The 22,063-nt window shown below is 41.9% G+C and overlaps 2 protein-coding genes across 6 annotated transcripts in view; both read left to right on the forward strand.

Moving 5' to 3' along the window:
• The window catches only part of LOC126980751 (zinc finger protein 431-like), a 145,224-nt gene extending 132,502 nt beyond the window's left edge, over positions 1-12,722 (forward strand). For 4 of the 5 annotated variants that reach the window (XM_050831037.1, XM_050831035.1, XM_050831038.1 and 1 more), the window contains one exon: positions 11,460-12,722. The gene's annotated coding sequence lies outside the window, so the exon portion shown is untranslated. The remainder of the gene's footprint in view (positions 1-11,459) is intronic. The other variant, XM_050831039.1, reaches the window with a different exon arrangement.
• LOC126980750 (zinc finger protein 257-like) lies at positions 10,007-11,132 on the forward strand. The gene is made up of 2 exons (XM_050831033.1): positions 10,007-10,145; positions 10,230-11,132. The coding sequence occupies exons 1-2, from the start codon at positions 10,053-10,055 to the stop codon at positions 11,130-11,132; spliced, it is 996 nt and encodes a 331-aa protein (XP_050686990.1). The 5' UTR covers positions 10,007-10,052.
• Positions 12,723-22,063: the final 9,341 nt, after the last annotated feature.

Raw genomic sequence — 22,063 nt, forward strand, 5'->3', positions numbered from 1 at the left:
AATTTAGCCCTCTGTGTGCAGCATTTTTTGAGTTATGGCCGAAAAACTGGGATCAGTAATACGGCGCTATCTAGTTACCAGTGAAATTTGCCATGTCTGTAGTAGTAGTAACGGTTATAGTAGTAGAAGTGGTTGGTTTTCTTTCTCTTTGTTTTGCTTTCTTTCTTTATTTCCTGCCCTCTATTTTCCTTTATTTTTCATTCTTCTCTCTTATTCTCCTTTCCTATTTGATGATTTATGTTTTTTTTTTTTTTACAGCAAAGGAGACAGCACAAGGGCACAAAAAAAGGAAACAATAAAAAAGCCTGCTACTCGATGTATAGGATATTTTAAGGGTTATAGGATATGTTAAGGGTTATAGGATATGTTAAGGATATGTGTTATATGATATGTTAACCCAGTAGCAGCGAGGATGATGTTTCTTAATGGTCCCTCCAAGCAAGAAAACTGAGAAAAAATCATCACTCACACAAACCATTTCATAATATATAGCAAAGTATTTGTGATCAGATTATGTATCATCTATTTTATGTATCATCTATTTATATCAGGGCACAAATTTGGCCCGTCGCTGGTACACGGTAAGGCCACAAATTTGGCCCGTCACTGCTACCGGGTTATGGGCAGGATAAGGTAAACCTGTAAACCAGCAACATATCCCCTATTAAGTCCAACAGTGCTGGACCAGTGATTGTTGTTAGGCTGTGTTTTCAGAATACTGTAGAGTACCTTTGGTTCCTAACATGCTTTTTTTTTTTTTTGTGTGTGTGTGTGTGTGTGTGTGTGCTGGCCCATATCACCGATAGGCTTTCTTGAGGGGCCTGCGGGCAACACTCGTGCATAGTCGGTTAGTAGCGAACACCCAGTGCTTTAAGCAAGTAGTACCCTGCGCTACACTCCCTTGCTGTCGCTGATATTGCCTTATTGTTTCTTGCTTCTAATTCAGCGGTTCTTAACCCGGTGGTCGTGATCTTGGAATGAGGTGAGTTGTTTTGAGGAATATTGGATTTTATTTGTATGGTGTAAGGTTTTCTGCATGTTATACTGTATCTACAACTTCTGTAATAAATTATAAGTGGGAAGAGTTTTACAATCTGTGATAACTTGCTAATAAGCCAATGAAGTAGTCAAGACAAATGCAAATTCTAAACTATTATTTTGCATTTAGGAATACTAAGCTATTATTTTGCATTTAGGAATACTAAGCTATTATTTTGCATTTAGGAATACTAAGCTATTATTTTGCATTTAGGAAACTAGTAGGCTATTATGCATTTAGGATTATTAAGCTATTATTTTGCATTTAGGAATACTAAGCTATTATTTTACATTTAGGAAAATAGTAGGCTATTATGCATTTAGGATTATTAAGCTATTATTTTGCATTTAGGAAACTAGTAGGCTATTATGCATTTAGGAATACTAAACTATTATTTTGCATTTAGGAAACTATTAGGCTATTATGCATTTAGGAATACTAAGCTATTATTTTGCATTTAGGAAACTAGTGGGCTGTTATGCATTTAGGAATACTAAACTATTATTTTTACATTTAGGAAACTAGTAGGCTATTATGCATTTAGGAATACTAAACTATTATTTTGCATTTAGGAATACTAAGCTACTATTTTGCATTTAGGAAACTAGTAGGCTATTATGCATTTAGGAATACTAAACTATTATTTTCCATTTAGGAATACTAAGCTATTATTTTTGCATTTAGGAAACTAGTAGGCTATTATGCATTTAGGAATACTAAACTATTATTTTGCATTTAGGAATACTAGCTACTTGCTGAAAGAGAGATGGAGATGTGATATATTATTCACTTTTATATATATGTACTTATTTTTTATATTAATAGTTTTTAACAGCACCTTACAGGCTCATTCTCATAGCAACATAAAAGTTTATCCTTGTATCTTAATATTTGTGTAATATCATTGAGGTATATTCATCTCGGTTACAATTTCATACGAGTTATAAAACACAGTACGCATATTTTACTACGTTTTCCTATACTCCGGAATCAAACCAATGTTTCCTGATGCAATGTTAACCCGGCAGCAGCGACGGGCCAAATTTGTGCCATGAAATAACCCCCCCAAAAAGAGATGATAAATAATCTGATCACAAATGTTTTGATATATTGGGGAGAGCCGGTATGATTCGGACAGTGGTATGGTCCGGTCATAGCATTTATTGTAAAGTGTATGGGACTGAGTGCCGCGAGATTTTGTGTGAATGTGCAAAACTTTGTTGCCTTGGCCCACAAAGGGACAACCACGCCCTCAGAGCTGTCATTTTCGTTGCAAGTCCTATTTTATGTTTTTTTGCATCTCGTATCTAATATTTTCAGGGTGTATCGTAAGCTCTCACTTCAAAAACGTGCCAATTAGCGAGATGTAAATTATTTCGGTGACGCAGCGATGCACGGCGAAGGTGTTGCCGTATAACACGATCACCACCATGGCTCTCGTGCTGGGAAAGGAGTGTGACCACACATTTGTTTTTTATAGAGTCGTGATGATTCGGACGGTTGATTTTTTCATGATTTTTATTAAATTTGTATCAATTTAAACATTATAGGTGTTGCAATGGTTATAAAAAAGTTAATTTGGTTGATTAATATTCAGATATTATGCTTGTGAGAAGAGAAGGAAGACATAATACCAAAATTTTTGAGATATTTCTTGTAGTTCTCCTTTTATTTTTTCCCCTCCAAATATTGAGAGGATACTTTTGTCCTTAAACAAATGATTTGTAGAAGATATAATCTTGTTTATTAGCCAATCAAACTTAAGTTATATTAATATTATGGCGAGTATTATGAGTGTCCGCACCATCCCACCTCCCTGGCCGAACCATCACCACGGGTGGGGATGGTTCGGACGATTTAGAAACTTGTCTTTCATCACCTACATCTGAAAACTGGAAATAGCTACGAGTGTCACATTAGCAGCCTAAAGAGCCAAATGATGGAGGAACATTTTGAGATCAACAAAATTACACTACTTCTTAAACTTCTTTTTCTAAAAATATTTTTCTAAAAAGTGTCCGAATCATACCGGCTCTCCCCTGTTATGAAATGGTTTGTGTGAGTGATGATTTTTTCTCATTTTTCTCGCTTAGAGGGACCATTAAGAAACATGATCGCCGCTGCTACCGGGTTAATAAAAAAACATCTGTTATTAGGTACATAGATATGTATATATTTTTTTATTGCAATGAAAATACGTATTACACATGTCAGGGCAAGAAAATGATCTTTGATTTTCTCATATATGATTATCATTTCATATACCTAAGATATATTATCCTGTTCCTTGGTGTTTATGCCTTCATATTGTGCTTAGTGTTTGTGAAGATTATAAGACTTCATTACTTCCTATTGTGAAACCAAATTGTCGAGTCCGTTTGGGCGTAGGCTCCCGCGGGTCCATTTCTCCCCTCTGCTCTGCCACACAGTCTGCTTTCCAATCTTCTAAGAACCTGCCTTACATTTCCTCTTGTAGCGCCTCTCTCACTTCCCTCTCCATCATTCACTGCCCCCCTGCTGTCCTTCCTTCATTTCAGTCGTAATACACCAGGTATTCGTTATATGCGAGGGATATGTTCTGCAAAAAGCTCGCATAATGTGAATTCGCATATATTGAATCTATCAACCTATTAATTATAGGGGGTTATGTTCCACAACACATTTTTTAACCCTCCAACTATTTATTCCAGCACCGTTTCACAACAATAAAGCACTAAAGATTGCTTCCAGGGAGACACACCCAAAGTGTACGATTTAGGAATTAGCTACCTGAGGATTAACTTTAGGATCAGAGGGAGGAAAAGGTTAATTACAGGCGAGGAAAGTGCTGGAAAACATTTGCACCCGCCGCCCTCTAGGGTGACTCGGCCACCATACCTCACCAACCAGTCACACCAGCGCCACTACTCGCATAGTAGCGAATTTTTCTCGCATAAAACGAATACTTGGCACATTTAGGTTAGTCGCATATTTCGAACTCGCATATATCGAATACCCGGTGTATTTCCTTTTCCTCATGCCCTCATATTCTGCTCTCTATTTCCCTCTCCCTCCCTCTTCTGTGAATTGCTTTCCTCAGCATCAGCTTCAATATGTGCACCCTACATCTCCACACAAGACGTGGATTCAGTATGTTTCTTAGCCAGTAGGAAGCACTTTGATTAGTGTGTTTGTAAAGAATAATAGTCTTCTTTTGTAGTGCGGCGACTATGCCTGATGAACGGGCCACCAAAACAACACTGCCTGTGTATACCTGCACCAGTAATCAACCGTGTAGCAGCGACGGGCCAAATTTGTGGCTTTACCGTGTAGCAGTGACGGGCCAAATTTGTGGCTTTACCATGTAGCAGTGACGGGCTAAATTTGTGGCTTTACCGTGTAGCAGCGACGGGCCAAATTTGTGGCTTTACCGTGTAGCAGTGACGGGCCAAATTTGTGCCATGATATAAACCCTCCAAAATAGATGATAAATAATCTGATCACAAATGCTTTGATATATATTATGGAATGGTTTGTGTGAGGGGTGATTTTTTCTCATTTTTCTCGCTTGGAGGGACCATTAAGAAACATGGACCCCACTGCTTCTGGGTTGAGGGCCTGCTTTGCATGACATTCTTCATTCAGGGTGTGGGTGCTTTTCCCTAGTCATTGTAAGTGGTTTGTGTGTGCTTAGGGGGGGCTTCGTGGTGCAGTGGTTAGCACACTCGACTCAACCAAGAGAGCCTGGGTTCGATTCCTGGGCGGAGTGGAAAAATTTGGGTGGCTTTTCCGATACCCTACTCCCATGTCAACCCAGCAGTGAATGGGTACCAGATATTAATCGGGGGTTGTGTCCCGTCTCCTGGGTCTGTTCCCTTCTCCTATAATTCCTTCCCCTTCTGTCTCTCTCCGGCATATGACCACAGATGTTGCGCTGACTCAACCAAACTTCCGAACTTTTCCCGCACAAAGCCACATGCTGGTTTTGTACACCTGGCAGTGGCCTGAGCCATGTTGCTGCTACAAGATACATTGAATAGCATATTTTTATAATGTAACGCAGGTGATGTTACTTTGCTGACTTTCTTGAGCTTTCATATTTGTCTGTTTACGTATATTTCATGGAGGCATCATCATCATCATCATTGTTTAACGTCCATTTATTCCCTATGGTGGGGTTGGACGGGACATGAGCCTCCTCCACTGTTGCCGGTCCATAGCCATTTCTTCCGTGATGTTCAGCCTCCTCATATCTTCCTCCACCACCTTTCTCCACGTCTTCCTTGGCCTTCCTGGAGGCATGACATACATTATTACTTTCAGTTTTACAAGTGTCAGATTTTGTGAGTGTTTTTTTACGCTAGAATTTTACTCAATTATGTAAATCAGAAACCACAGAAATATAACCCAAGTGTGTATGAATGAATGCAATGATAAGCACATACTTTGATTTCACTCCAGAATGTTTCATGGGTCATATATAAATAAACAAAGAAATTAAAATAAGTTAATGTTTAGCCCGGTAGCAGCGACAGGCCAAATTTGTGGCTTTACCGTGTAGCAGTGACGGGGCAAATTTGTGCCATGATATAAACCCCCCAAAATAGATGATACATAATCTGATCAGAAATGCTTTGATATATATTATGAAATGGTTTGTGTGAGGGGTGATTTTTTCTCATTTTTCTTGCTTGGAGGGACCATTAAGAAACATGATCCCCGCTGCTACCGGGTTAGGCCCACTACCCTCGCTTGAGACACAAAAACAGTTCCTCCACCAAGTTTGTTCCTCTCGTTGTGTGACGATGGGTGTGTCAAGTGTTGGCTGCTTATGGTTATGACAGGTAACTCTCGATTTACGCGAGTATTGTGTCCTTGAAGAGGTGGCGTAAATCAAAAACAATGTAAATCAAACGAGGTAGGTTCGTACCTTTATTGCCTACTGTATCACTCTGACTCCTCTCCCTCTCGTGGTTCCTCCTCTGGCTGCCCTTCCCTCGTGGTAGCACAGCAGCGAGGGTGTTGTTGTTGTTGAGTTGTGTGGCAGCGTGGGTACCGTATTGTTGTTCAAATGGCGCGCGGGAAGAACTGAGCTCAGCTGTGTGGCCGCGGCACTGTGTGAGTCTAGGTGCGTGAGACATCTGGTGGCCACTCCATAAAATATCGCGTATGAGTGAAAAATACGTGTAAATTAAACATTTTATTTGAATTTTGGACACCCAAAATTGCCAGTGATTGCTAGCTACTTTAACTAAAACTTGGTCAGGGCCTGTTGAAGCGATGAGGACTCACACACTCTAAAATCTCTCACGTGATAAATCATGATGCACTGTGCCTATATTCTACAAGACATTGATCCCAAGTGTTTATGCTAACATTTTTCAGGTGCATTGGTGAGAAACACCCTACCATTCAGTTATTACAAGCTAAATACTCGCGACAAAGCTTACACCATTCTCGCATCTTTCATACTCTCTTGCCGCATGTATAGCTGGAACCATTTTTCCAGTAGTTTCCACGAAGACTGATGTTTAATCTGGCAAGTACCGAACATAATCTAGTTGGTAGAACTCGTGGTAAAAGATATTTGACCCTAAAATACTATTGTTGTCCGGAATCCCGGACGGCAGCACTGCCGTCTCATCTGTCTGTAAGGCTGAACTCTTCGCTCAAACTTTCTGTAAGAACTCGACCTTGGATGATTCTGGGCATATTCCTCCTACTCATCCCCCCTCTGACTCCTTTATGCCTGTTATTAAGATTCTTCCTAATGATGTTTTCTATGCCCTCTCTGGCCTCAACTCTCAGAAGGCTTATGGACCTGATGGAGTGCCTCCTATTGTCCTTAAAAACTGTGCTTCTGTGCTGACACCCTGCCTGGTGAAACTCTTTCGTCTCTGCCTATCAACATCTATCTTTCCTTCCTGCTGGAAGTATGCCTCTGTACAGCCTGTGCCTAAAAAGGGTGACCGCTCCAATCCCTCAAACTACCGCCCAATAGCTTTACTTTCATGTCTATCTAAAGCTTTTGAATCAATCCTTAACCGGAAGATTCAAAAGCACCTTTTCCACTTCTAATCTTCTATCTGATCGCCAGTATGGATTCCACAAGGGGCGTTCTACTGGCGATCTTCTTGCTCTCTTAACTGACTCTTGGTCATCCTGTCTAAGCAGTTTTGGTGAAACTTTCTCTGTTGCGCTAGACATATCGAAAGCCTTTGATAGAGTCTGGCACCAGTCTTTGCTTTCTAAACTGCCCTCTTTCGGATTCTATCCCTCTCTCTTTTCCTTTATCTCCAGTTTCCTTTTCGGCCGTTCTGTCTCTGTGGTGGTAGGCGGTCACTGCTCTTCCCCTAAACCTATCAACAGTGGCGTTCCACATGGCTCTGTCCTATCACCCACTCTCTTCCTGTTATTCATCAATGATCTTCTTTCCATAACAAACTGTCCTGTCCACTCGTACGCCGACGACTCCACTCTGCATTATTCAACATCTTTCAGTAGAAGACCATCACAACAGAAGTACACGACTCCAGACTGGAGGCTGCAGAACGCTTAACCTCAGACCTTGCTATCATTTCCGATTGGGGCAGAAGGAACCTTGTGTCCTTCAATGCCTCAAAAACTCAATTTCTCCACCTATCAACTCGACACAGTCTTCCAAACACCTATCCCCTATTCTTCGACAACACTCAGCTGTCACCTTCTTCAACACTAAACATCCTCGGTCTATCCTTAACTCAAAATCTCGACTGGAAACTTCATATCTCCTCTCTTGCTAAATCAGCTTCCTCGAGGTTGGGCGTTCTGTATCGTCTCCGCCAGTTCTTCTCCCCCGCGCAGTTGGTATCCATATACAGGGGCCTTGTCCGCCCTCGTATGGAGTATGCATCTCACGTGTGGGGGGGCTCCACCCACACAGCTCTTCTGGACAGAGTGGAGGTTAAGGCTCTTCGTCTCATCAGCTCTCCTCCTCTTACTGATAGTCTTCTACCTCTTAAATTCTGCCGCGATGTTGCCTCTCTTTCTATCTTCTATCGATATTTCCACGCTGACTGCTCTTCTGAACTTGCTAACTGCATGCCTCTCCCCCTCCCGCGGCTCTGCTGCACACGACTTTCTACTCATGCTCATCCCTATACTGTCCAAACCCCTTATGCAAGAGTTAACTAGCATCTTCACTCTTTCATCCGTCATGCTGGTAAACTCTGGAACAATCTTCCTTCATCTGTATTTCCTCCTGCCTACGACTTGAACTCTTTCAAGAGGACGGTATCAGGACACCTTTCCTTCCGAATCTGAGCTTGCTTTTGGCCACCTCTTTTGATTCTTTTTTTAGGAGCAGTGATTAGCAGGCTTTTTTTTATTATTGTTTTTTTTTTGTGCCCTTGAGCTGCCTCCTTTGTTGTAAAAAAAAAAGAAAAAAAATGGGGGGGTTAATTTGTGTCGTGGAAGGAAATCTGTTAGACATACGGTGCTGTACGGCCGTGACATTTCAGTTAGCATTCTGCCCTTGGTGCGTGAGGTACGTTTGTGTTTTTCCCATGCTTAACCCAGTAGTAGCGACGGGCCAAATTTGTGGCTTTACCGTGTACCAGCGATTGGCCAAATTTTTCACATGATATAAAAACCCAAAAAAATCGATGATGCATAAACTGATCACAAATGCGTTGATATCTATTATGAAATGGTTTGCGTGATTAATGATTTTTTTCTCCTTTTTCTCGCTTAGAGGGACCTTTAAGAAACATGATCTCCGCAGCTACTGGGTTAATTCCTGAACTGTTCCCAATTGGCTGGAATTCTGGATACGATAGTAATTATGACATATCAAGTATAACGCAGGCTGGAACATTTCGGGGGACGTGTGAACTCCACGTGTGGCACAACTCAACACACTCAGCCAACACTGCCTGGCGCTGGTGCCTTCATTAGGGAAATGTAGCGTTTTTTTAAAGTTTCACTTTTTTTTGTAATGTTATTTTTGGGCAATATGTTAAGTTTATAGGTCATAGAATTATGAATGACCACTCCTCTGGACTCTTTTTAGGAGCAGTGAGTGGCGGCTTTTTTTTTTCATTATTGTTTCCTTTTTTTGCCCTTGAACTGTCTCCTTTGCTGTTAAAAAATAAAATAATAAATAAAATAAAGCATGGAGGCAAATTGCCAAGCAGTGTACACTTGCTCCGCATCATGAGTCATAAGGTGTGTGAATATTGCAGCCGCGTGGCATCATGTAAGAAACTACAGGGTCAAGAAATGGCAATGGCTGAGAGCTGTCGTCGGGGCTTAGCATTACACATGCAAGCAACGGCTCAGAGCTGTGGCTGTACAGGTTAATGAATCCCACTTAAATTTGAGTACATTAACACCTAACAGTGAGTGGTGGAGGGTGTCGGTAAAGGCCAGTGTCCTGCAGTACTACAGGTGATGACGGTCACATGTGAGGTGATTCACACACAGTGATCATGCACGTCAACCCAGCCACCAGTGTTCAGTCCAGTACCGTGGTGTGCAGGTGTGTCGCTGAGGAGTCAGGAAGTGCACAAGTAGCTACGGCTTACTGTGCAAATAAGTGGTCAGTATGAGTGAAAGGGGAAAAGTTGGGGTTCTGTAAGCACACTCCAATTAACCTACGTTATAATGAGTTGGCACAACAAAACTTTGCCTAGTGAACAGCTTCTCAGCAATATAATTGTTTGTTAAGGGGGCTTGCCTGTACCTTGATAGAACATGTGATCTAACACATCTCCCACACACCAGGAAGGACTACTGGCCATGAGTGTAGCGTTGAGGAAGACTTGCTGCCCCCTCGCCCTCAAGGCTGGCCTGCAGCCTGAGTGGCCAGGAGCAGCGGAGTAGACTGTCACTGGTGTGAGGACCAAGGCCTGATCAGAAGGACCACCACCACCATGCTGCTGCCTTCTCCAGCCATAAAGGAAAGGGAAAGGTTGAGTGTCAGGACTGTAGGACAATTTGATAGGGGAGAGGAAGTTCATCAGACACAGCCTTGCACACACTGGTTCAGGAAACCATGAGAGCCAGGAGTGTGAGAAAAGCCTCCCTGGGAAGGGTGACTTTGACTAAGACACTTACTCATTCTGCTGAAAGAAATCATGATTGTGCAGTTTGTGGGGAAAGTTTCAGCAAGAAGGGTAAACTCAAGACACACATTCTTACACACACTGCTGAAAAAAATCTTGAATGTGAGGTTTGTGGGAAAAGATTTAATCGGAAGAGTCACCTCAATGCACACATCCTTACACACACTGGTGAGAGAAATCATGAATGTGAAGTTTGTGGGAAAAGATTTAATCGGAAGGGTCACCTCAACAGACACATCCTTACACACACTGGTGAGAGAAATCATGAATGTGAAGTTTGTGGAAAAAAATTTAATCGGAAGAGTACTCTCAACAGACACATCCTTACACACACTGGTGAAAGAAATCATGAATGTGAAGTTTGTGGGAAAAGATTTAATCTGAAGAGTCACCTCAACACACACATCCTTACACACACTGGTGAGAGAAATCATGAATGTGAAGTTTGTGGGAAAAGATTTAATCAGAAGAGTCACCTCAACACACACATCCTTACACACACTGGTGAGAGAAATCATGAATGTGAAGTTTGTGGGAAAAGATTTAATCGGAAGAGTCACCTCAACACACACATCCTTACACACACTGGTGAGAGAAATCATGAATGTGAAGTTTGTGGGAAAAAATTTAATCGGAAGAGTCACCTCAACACACACATCCTTACACACACTGGTGAGAGAAATCATGAATGTGAAGTTTGTGGGAAAAAATTTAATCGGAAGAGTTGCCTCAACACACACATCCTTACACACACTGGTGAAAGAAATCATGAATGTGAAGTTTGTGGGAAAAAATTTAATCGGAAGAGTCACCTCAACACACACATCCTTACACACACTGGTGAGAGAAATCATGAATGTGAAGTTTGTGGGAAAAAATTCTGTTTAAGGTCATACCTGAAGAGACATAGCATAAGACACACTGGTCACAAAGGGTTCAAATGTGATGGTTGTGGAAAGCGTTTCATGACCAGAGCTGAGATTACCAGACATGTGAAGATTCACCTCTGAGGTGTTGTGTTGTGCTGCTGTATGTGGGAGAGAGTAGGCAGTGCAGGGCAGCATTGACTAGTATGAAGGACAGAAAATATAGCCCAGATGGGCAATCAAGGCAGGTTTTGTGTGTGTGTGTGTGTGTATTTACCTATTTGTATTGACCTGTTTGTAGTCTACCGGGCCCGGGCTAAGCTCTAATAGTCCCGTCTCCATATCTACATTCCTTTGCCATTCCATCATTTGTTGGGCACTGTATGCCTCCACCACCTCTTCCCGCAAGCTGTTCCATGTGTTTATGAGATAGCCTGCCCCCCTTGTATGTCAGTAAATGTGATCAATGAGGTAACCTACACCCCTTGTATGTCAGTAAATGTGATAAATGAGGTAACCTACACCCCTTGTATGTCAGTAAATGTGATCAATGAGGTAACTTGCACCCCTTGTATGTCAGTAAATGTGATAAATGAGATAACCTACACCCCTTGTATGTCAGTAAATGTGATAAATGAGATAACCTACACCCCTTGTATGTCAGTAAATGTGATAAATGAGGTACCCTACACCCTTGTATGTCAGTAAATGTGATAAATGAGATAACCTACACCCCTTGTATGTCAGTAAATACACCTGTCTGTGTAGTGCCTGTAGGCAAAGTGGTCTGTGACAAATGACAAATACCTGTTGAAATATCAGGACTAGAGTTATGTTAATGAGATGAGATGGATGGATCCCTTTTTTGCCTCCTAGTGTATGAGTTTCATGTATCAAAGAACTATGCATTTGTAACTCCTTCACTTTCTCTTCCTCATAACCCGTCCGCTGCGATTGGCACGGATCTGGCTTTTACTGGTAGCCCGGTAACATATACTCCCATGTCCTTCTCTGCCTCTGTGGTGGATAGTGGAGTGTTTCCCATGTGGTATTGGTGTGCTGGATATCCCCTCCCAAGGTGCAGGACTTTACATTTTTCTTCATTGAATTGTAGCAGCCACTTTTTGTTCCTTTCCTGTAGCTTGGTGATGTCTGACTGTAGGAAATCTGCAGTCAAGGGGTTAAGAAGATCAGAGAGTTTTAGGGTTTCTGCCCCTTAGTTCCAGGGTTTATTTTCCTAAGTTAAGCCTTCAGTAAATATTTAGTAGAGGTTTGCATCATTTTTTCTGGATGCTAACATTTTTCACCTGTACGGAATTTTATTATGTTAACAAAGTTCTAGTTATTTCTCTATGAAGTGGCAGAAATACACAGCTGCTGGGAAGCATTGCATTGTTTCAGTCACAGCTTCATGTACAAAAAATATTATTATTTCCACAGATAAATACCCAACTCTCTTGAAAAGCTGTTTACCTGTAAAGGATTATTCTAGGCTACAAAGGTTTAATTAGGTTATGTAAGAGTTGGTTAGATTAGGCTTGATAAGGTAAGGTTAGATTAGGTTGGGTAAGTAAGAGTTCAACAGATATTAACTCAAATTACCTAACCTCACTTACCTCATAATCTAACCAAACCTTTTATAATACAAGGTTTATGAATATGAAACTGTACACTATAAACAAGCTAAATTCATATATAGCTGATTTAGGAAATAAAAGTAGTTATGCTTCAGTACACTGTGTGGTATGATTTGCCAAGTCATCTTCCCATTTACACCTGTCACTCTCCTGCACCTGTGTATTGGTTTAACCCGGTGGTAGCAGTGGGGATCATGTTTCTTAACCCGTCCGCTGTGATTGGCACGGATTTGGCTTTCACTGCATGTAGCCTGGTAACTATACTCCATGTCTTTCTCTGCCTCTGTGGTGGATAGTGGAGTGTTTCCCATGTGGTATTGGTGTGCTCGATACCCTTCCAAGGTGCAGGACTTTACATTTCTCTTCATTGAATTGTAGCAGACACTTTTTGTTCCATTCCTGTAGCTTAGTGAGTTCTGACTACAGGAAATCCATAGTCAAGGTGTTAATTGACTCTCTAAGTGAGAAAAATGAGAAAAAATCACCCCTCACACAAATAATTTCATAATATATATCAAAGCATTTGTGATCAGATTATGTATCATCTATTTTGGGGGTTTATATCATGGCACAAATTTGGCCCGTCGCTGCTACACGGTAAAGCCACAAATTTGGCCCGTCACTGCTACTGGGTTAATCAAGGCCAGCCCTTCCTATGTGCTCACTACAATCATTGCGCAGGGCCTCTCATCACTGGGGGGCCTAAGGATGCATAAAAGAAAAGAGAAAGAAAATCAGGGCGGTGCTTTCATTATTCCCCCATGATAAAAAGCTCTATAAACAGCATTAAACAAATTAAAGCAAAACATATATATTTATTTACTTTACATTGCTTAGGACAGGGATCTAATTTGTAGGGCGAGTACATAGGAAAAAAAAAGTTAACATAAGGCTAAATATGTTTTCATAGGAGATGTCTAAGTGGGGATATGATAGAGCTATATAAAATGTTTTCAGATTGCGATAACTTGGTTGTGGATACTTTCTTTACACTAGAGGAGGGCAACTATAGATGGTCTGAGTCTCGCAGAAAAGTGTGCCAGATGTGTGACAGGGGTGTGGACGAGACATGTGGTGCTGGAATGTAAGAAGTATGACAGGGAGAGAACGAAGATGATGCAGGTGTTTCTGAGTGAGATGGGGCGTGGAGTGAATGGTAAGGGTGTGGACGAGACATGTGGTGCTGGAATGTAAGAAGTATGACAGGGAGAGAACAGAGATGATGCAGGTGTTTCTGAATGAGATGGGGCGTTGAGTGAATGGTAAGGGAGTGGACGAGACATGTAATGCTGGAATGTAAGAAGTATGACAGAACATAAGAACATAGGGAAACTGCAAGAGGCCGGGTGGCCTACACAGGGCAGCTCCAGAATCCCCCCCACTACTCACGGTGGGTGAGGTGTAGTTACAGGGGTTACAGGTAGAGGCTTGATCCTCGTTATACCGGCGGTACTAGGCATGCATCCAGTACCCCGTCACCTTACTGCACCCACACCTCACTGCCACCTGTCGTCCTCGTCCATGTAGCTATCCAGTCTACTCTTAAAACAAGCTATCGTCCCTGCACTAACTATGTTATTGCTGAGTCTATTTCATTCCCCCCTCCCCCTATTACTAAACCAATGCTTGCCTATATCTCTCCTAAATCTATAATTTTCTAATTAAAATCCATTACTGCGAGTTCTATCCTGCTGGCTAATTCTCAGTACTTTACTTATATCGCCTTTGTTGTAACCCTTGACCCATTTGAATACTTCTATCAGATCTCCCCGCACTCTTCATCTCTCTAGTGAATGTAAATTTAGATGTTTCAGCCTATTTTGATATGGGAGGTTCCTCAGGCCCTGAATCATCTTGGTCATCCTCCTCTGAACTGAGTCTAGCAAGTTGATGTCCATGCTGTAGTGTGGGCACCAAACTGGACAGCATAATCTAAGTGTGGCCTAACTAACCCTAAATAGAGTCTGAGGATGACCTCTGCTCTCCTGTTGCTTACCGTCCTGTTAATAAAGCCTAATACCCTGTTAGCCCAATTCCTCGCACTAATACATTGCTTCCTTAGTTTTAGGTCAGAGTTCACTAACACTCCCAAATCCCTTTCACACTCAGACCTGCCTATCGCTGTGGAGTCTAAACTATACCCATGTAATGGGTTGCGTGTTCCTACACTAAGTACGCTACATTTGGTGATGTTAAAATTCATCTGCCATTTCTCTGACCAAGCTGACAGTTTGTTGAGATCCTCCTGCAGTGCTCTAGCATCCTCCCCTGTCCTAATAGTGCATCCTATTTTGGTGTCATCTGCAAATTTACCTATGTCACTAGTTATCCCATTGTCTATGTCATTGATGTAGATAATGAATAGAAGCGGGCCTAAAACTGAACCTTGAGGAACCCCACTGGTAACATTACCCCATTCGGATTTTTTACCGTTAATGGTAACCCTCTGTTTCCTGTCGCTAATCCACGCCTTAATCCAATCAAATACCTTCCCTCTTATCCCATGAGCCCTGACTTTATTTAACAGTCTCTGGTGAGGTACCTTATCGAAGGCCATACTAAAATCAAGATAAACCACATCATAGCTCTCATCATTGTCAGCTGCCTCGTATACTCTATCGTAACAGGATATAAGATTAGTGAGGCACGACTTTCCTTTAGTAAACCCATGCTGTGAGTCGTGAATTTAATTATGTCTGTCTATATGGTCCCTAATACTGTAGCGTGGAAAGACAAAATAATTTAAATTAATTAAGTAATTAAAGCTACATCCCTTTTTATGACAACCACTAGGGTTATGATGGTATGTGGTAGCGTGGTAGTCGTCGAGCGCTGGTCCCGGATGTTAAGGCCTCAGGACAAGTGAACACTCGTTCCGAAGTTTGTGACCAGAAGGGCGTTACTTATGTGGTTAATTATGGAAGGTGGGAGGATTTCCGTGGGAACCACTTTGTGAGACAGCAAGAAGCAACTGGAGGGGGATAATGTACTATGGCGGGGGGGCTGGGTGTATGGTTCAGTAATCTCAGATGAGCAGCAAAACAGGCTCCAAATGATAACACTCAGTAAGGTTATATATAAATATGTATTAGTTTTCCTTTTGCAAAGGTTAGCGGAGTACTAATAAAAATAAGAAAAAAATGAATGACTGACAGGCTGTAGGCCTCTAATCTAACTAGCTACCGGCACAAGGGAGATTTGGGGAATACACAGAATGTTTAGCTCTAGTTGCTGGATGCGGAGAAGGAGGAGCTGGCGTGAGCGTCGGGCTCGGCAGGGGACGTTCACGATGGGAATGGGCGGTCCTGGTGATGGACAGACGGGCGCCGCTTGATGTGGAGATGGAGCGGCTCGGGTGGTGTGAAGAGGCGGGCGCCCTTTGATGTAGGGAACAGCTTGGGGCAGTCGTATTTCGGCCCCCAGGACAGTCGAGGGGCAGGTTACCCCGCCATACAAGTTCCCATCCTGTAGTCCGTCTCACCCCGCAGGCCGTGGGTGGTATTTCGGGGGGGGGGGCTGAGTGGAGAGATGGACACCTCTCTCACTCAACTCCAACTCGCTGCCTTTCCTTGCTAGGGCTGCTGCTCGTCTCCTGCTAGCCCGCCTCACACAGCAGGCCGTGGGTGGTGTGTACGTCTCCCAAGCTTCTGGCTTGCTGCAGTGGTGCTTGTCTCCTCTCTTCTCTCCCGCTTCTGGTTTGCTGCAGTGGTGCTTGTCTCCTTACTTCTCTCCCGCTTCTGGTCCTCTTCCTCCTCCTCCTTGCTTACTCATCAGCTTCTACCCTCCATCACGTGATCTTTTAACCCCGCATTACTGACTCTCTCTCCCTTCCGGAACATTCTTTTACAATCAAACCCCTACCTATCTAATTAACTAGTTATTGGTTTCTTGGAGGGGTTCGAGGCTTTGAGATGAGGGATTTCAGTAACTCGTTCATATATTCGCTCATTCGCTCGCCGTGTTATCTTCTCATAACCTTTTACGCACTTACATTCCTCAGCTACCCATTCACTCTTTCACTCATTCACTCTCACTCACTCACGTTCCCACTTACTCACTGTCACTCACCGACTTACTCACATTCTCTCGTTCATTCATGCACTCGCTTACACTTACTCACTCTGTTACTCACTGACTTACTCACATTCTCGTTCACTCACATTCGGACCGTTACAATACTATCAGCTATTATTGACTCAATCATTTTACCTATAACTGACGTCAAACTAATCGGCCTGAAGTTCTCCATAGAAGATTTGTCTCCCTTCTTAAATATTGGAATAACGTGTGCCTGCCTCCATGAAACAGGCACCACCCCTGTGTCTAGTGGCTTCCTAAATACTTCTGTTAACTGCCCACTTATTTCAGTTTCGCATTCCTTTATTACCCTGGGGAAAAGTTCATCTGGCCCTGGCGCCTGAGTGACTTTAAGTCTATCTATCTGTCTTATCACGAGCTCCCTACTTATGTTGATGTCGGTTAATTCTTCTACCTCTTCTCCCCTGTAGATCTGTTCTCCCTGAGGGATAGAACGAAGATGATGCAGGTGTTCCTGAGTGAGATGGGGCGTGGAGTGAACGGTAAGGGAGTGGACGAGACATGTGGTGCTGGAATGTAAGAAGTATGACAGGGAGAGAACGAAGATGATGCAGGTGTTTCTGAGTGAGATGGGACATGGAGTGAACGGTAAGGGAGTGGACGAGACATGTGGTGCTGGAATGTAAGAAGTATGACAGGGAGAGAACGAAGATGATGCAGGTGTTCCTGAGTGAGATGGGGCGTGGAGTGAACGGTAAGGGAGTGGACGAGACATGTGGTGCTGGAATGTAAGAAGTATGACAGGGAGAGAACGAATATGATGCAGGTGTTTCTGAGTGAGATGGGACGTGGAGTGAATGGGAGGACTGGAAGAGAGTGGACGAGACGTGTAGTGCTGAACCCGTACGTAGGGCAGATTTTCTCCACAACACAAGGAGGAATGAAGAAGAAGAGGAAGACCCGCTGCCAAAATAATGAACAAAACGTCACTGTGCTATCAAAACATTGCTTTATAAGGACGTGTCAACCGTATATAATACCATTCACTGAATATGTTGTGATTGTGAACTCCTACACTATTGAATAAAATATCCTGCTGTAAACACTTGTGATAATATATATGGAGGGCTTGTAATGCCCGCAGGAGATTCACCAGGGGGTAATGTGGGTACTCATACATGCTCGGTGAATAATTTAGTCTTAATTTGTAGTTTGTAATACCTTAGACCACTAGCACAACCAAGGATGGGCCGGACCCCACCCGTTTACCGTTGATGAGGTTTCAGGCCCTGCACCCCCAAAGTTTCTCTTGTCTTTTTCTCTGCCCTCCAATCTCCCTGAACATATTTCTGGGTGTGCCCTTGCCATTGTTTAGCAGATTTTAGAGACCTATTTTAGAGACACAAACTACTCATTACTGGGTAAATTATCATGTCTTTTTTTGTGGAGTTAGTTATCACCAGGAAGCAATTATGAAAGTACTAGAGTTGATTTGGTGAGTCTCATACTTGGGTTGACAGTTTACTCTCCTCTGTAACGATAGGCTAATATCCCCAGTGGCAATTATAGGTTACAATTTTAGCAGAGTTAGGTTACCATCCACTAGGTTAAAATGAGTCTGTTAGTTTGTAAATAGATTTGGGAGTGAAGACAGCTCGACAATATATGCCGCAGTGCTTGTTATAGTGAATTCTGGGGTAAATTTGCTGTAGCACTTTCATAGCTGAATTATTGTGGTAATAAACAGATCCCCATTAAAAAGCATCATAACATACTACAGGAAATAAGTAATATGCATCTCAAATAGACTGCTGGCTAAGCAGTTACCCATTCTTTGCAACATGCATTCTATGTTTGTTGGATATTTTGGTAATTTAGTGATCCCATGGCTCATTCTTGTCTCAATGATATTTACTGTATTAAGGTATTACATTTACTATATACTATGCTAGTTTTACTGGGTGTTATAGATGATGTGTCTAGTAAAGGTAGGGTGAAGTTGGGGGCATACACATAGCTGTGTGTGGCCTCGGTGCTCATCTCCATCACATGGGTAACCTATTGCTGGTAAATTAGCAACCTAGCACCGTCAACGTTTGATTCATCACCCAGCTTTATTCCCACTCATAGTTTCATAGCTACTATAATTGAAAAAGAATTTTATGATTTTAGGTTGAAAAAAAAAAAAAAAAAAAAAATATATATATATATATATATATATATATATATATATATATATATATATATATATATATATATATATATATATATATATATATATATATATATATTGATATTTATTTCATGCAAAAGGTTAAGTGAAAATATATAATTCTTCATTTTCTACTTATAGCACAACATTAAAACTAGAAAATAAAGGTTCTTTGTCCATAGACTATAAAAAAATCTTTCTCACCTTGAAATTCAAGTTATTTTTGGGGTATTGACAAGAAAATAATGTTTCTGTTTTTAACTTAAATATGCACTTTTTTCATTTATGTAACCTAACCTTACTAATGTACTGACTCATATGTTGCTGGCACAAGTTGAGAACATAAGGGATTTTTTAGTATAGGCGAAGGGGGGAGGAGTAATGGGAGCAATGGGAGGAGTAATGGGAGGGGACATCTAGCTCATAATATAACCAGGCAGCTTAGAAGTAATTCTAGGGAAGTAACAGATGACGGGCTAAGAATCTTCTATACTAACAGCAGGAGCCTCAGAAACAAGATAGACTTACTAAGGGGTGAGGCTTGTTCAGAAAATTTTGACATAATAGCGATCACTGAGACATGGATAGACACTGCCAATAGAAATTTTAGATCAGAATTTGAAATGACGGGTTATCAGATGTTTCACAAAGACAGAAGGGGCAGAAAGGGAGGTGGAGTTGCTCTATATGTTAAAGACTCACTTAAATGTTTAGTTAACAATTCAGTCAAAACTAACATGGATTCAGAATCAGTTTGGGTGGACGTTTACAAAGGGAAAGAAAAACTAACTCTAGGAGTTATGTACAGGCCACCTAACCTTAACAGGCAGGACACGAGTATATTACTACAGGAGATTGGCAGGGCGAGTATGAGTAGAAATGTCTGCGTAATGGGGGACTTTAATTATAGGAAGATAGACTGGGAAGACCTAGTGGGTGACCTAGAAGCCGAGGACTTTCTTGAAGTTATACAAGATAATTTCCTTAAGCAGGTAGTTACTGAGCCTACCAGAGGAGATAACATATTAGACTTTGTCCTAACCAATAATGGGAACTTGCTACGTGAGTTGGAGGTGGGCGGAGAGTTAGGAAAGTGACCACAGAACGGTTCGTTTTAGCTTAGGCGGTAACCCGCGAACCAAACCCAGTGTTAGTGCCAGATTTCAGAAGAGCAAATTACGAGGGGCTTCGAAGACATCTTGAAGGGGTAAACTGGGATAATTTAGGGATTCATGAGGGCCAGAACTGCGGATTGGAGAGCCAGGAGAACCAGGTAGAAATGTCTTATAATAACTTAGTTAGAGTAATAGTAGAGGGGCAAGGACAGCATATACCACAGCGAACACTTAGAAAAGAAAACAATGATCCTAAGTGGATGACTCGTGGACTAAAACACGAGATTGGGTTAAAGAAGGGAATTTATCAGAAAATAAAGAATGGTGAAACACGTCTCAGGGGCCGGTACGTCGAACTATCTAGATTAGTTAAGAAAAACACCAGGATAGCAAAAAGGAACTATGAGATCAAAGTAGCAAATGAGGCGAAAAGTAATCCTAAGGGCTTCTTTCAGATGTATAGAACAAAAACACGGGAGAAAATTGGACTGCTGAAAACAAACACAAGGGAGCTTGTAGAAAATTACGAAAATATGAGCACATTGTTGAACGACTACTTCCTTTCAGTATTCACACAAGAGGATCGAACGACTATACCGGAAAGAGTTCAGGTGTACGAGGGCGGGGATGGCGATAAATTGAGGGATATAATCATTACCAGGCAAGTAGTTCAGGATGAGATAGATAAGCTTAAAAAGAACAAATTGCCAGGTCCTGACGGGATATTTCCGAGGGTATTAAAGGAATTAGGTGATGTACTCAGTGACCCACTAACCGACATCTTTAAGATTTCGGTAAATACTGGCTATGTGCCGAGCCTATGGAAAGTAGCTAATGTGACGCCGATTTTTAAAAAGGGGGACAGGTCGGTTGCTTCAAACTATCGCCCAATTAGGTTAACATCGGTTATAGGCAAGATGCTGGAGTCCATAATAGCCAGGAACATTCGGGAGCATTTAGAGAAACATAGCTTAATTCACGACTCGCAGCATGGGTTCACAAAAGGTAGGTCATGCCTCACCAATCTCTTGTCCTTCTACAATAAAGTATTTGAGGCGGTTGACAGAGATGAAAATTATGATGTAATCTATCTTGATTTTAGTAAAGCGTTTGACAAAGTTCCTCGCCAACGACTGTTGCTTAAATTACAGGCTCACGGAGTAGAGGGTAAAGTTTTGAACTGGGTCAAGGCGTGGCTTAGCAATAGGAAGCAAAGAGTGCAAATCAATGGTAAAAGATCTGACTGGGGATGTGTTACGAGTGGGGTCCCACAAGGTTCGGTATTAGGTCCACTTTTGTTTATTATTTATATCAATGACTTAGATACAGGAATTAGTAGTGATGTTAGTAAATTTGCAGATGATACCAAGATCGGTAGAGTAATTGAGTCTGATCAGGACGCTAGTATTCTCCAAGGTGAACTCAACAGATTGTATGACTGGGCGGATAAATGGCAGATGGAGTTCAATGTAGGGAAGTGCAGTACTCTGAGTGTTGGAAGGAACAACTCCTCACATAACTATTGCTTAAATGACACTCATAAGCAGGTCTGGGTGCGAGAGGGATTTAGGGGTCTTAGTGAGCTCTGATCTCCATCCAAGGCCACAATGCATTCAAGCTAGAAATCGAGCTAATAGGGTACTGGGATTTATTTCAAGGAGCGTAAGCAACAGAAGCCCCGAAGTCTTCCTCAAACTATATTTAGCATTAGTTAGACCTCATCTTGACTATGCGGTTCAGTTCTGGTCACCTTACTATAGAATGGATATCAAAATGTTAGAATCGGTGCAGAGGAGGATGACCAAGATGATTCAGGGGTTGAGAAACTTGCCATATGAGGAAAGACTCAAACAGTTAAACTTGCATTCTCTAGAAAGGGGAAGGGTGCGTGGAGACATGATCGAGGTTTATAAATGGATGAAGGGCTTTAATAAGGGAGACATTCATAAGGTTTTGTTGGTAAGAGAACCGGGTAGGACACGAAGTAATGGGTTTAAACTGGATAAATTCAGATTCAACAGGGACACAGGCAAAAATTGGTTTACTAACAGGGTGGTGGATGAGTGGAGTGGG

This window comes from Eriocheir sinensis, chromosome 45 (assembly GCF_024679095.1).
Source record: "Eriocheir sinensis breed Jianghai 21 chromosome 45, ASM2467909v1, whole genome shotgun sequence".
NCBI lineage: Eukaryota > Metazoa > Arthropoda > Malacostraca > Decapoda > Varunidae > Eriocheir > Eriocheir sinensis.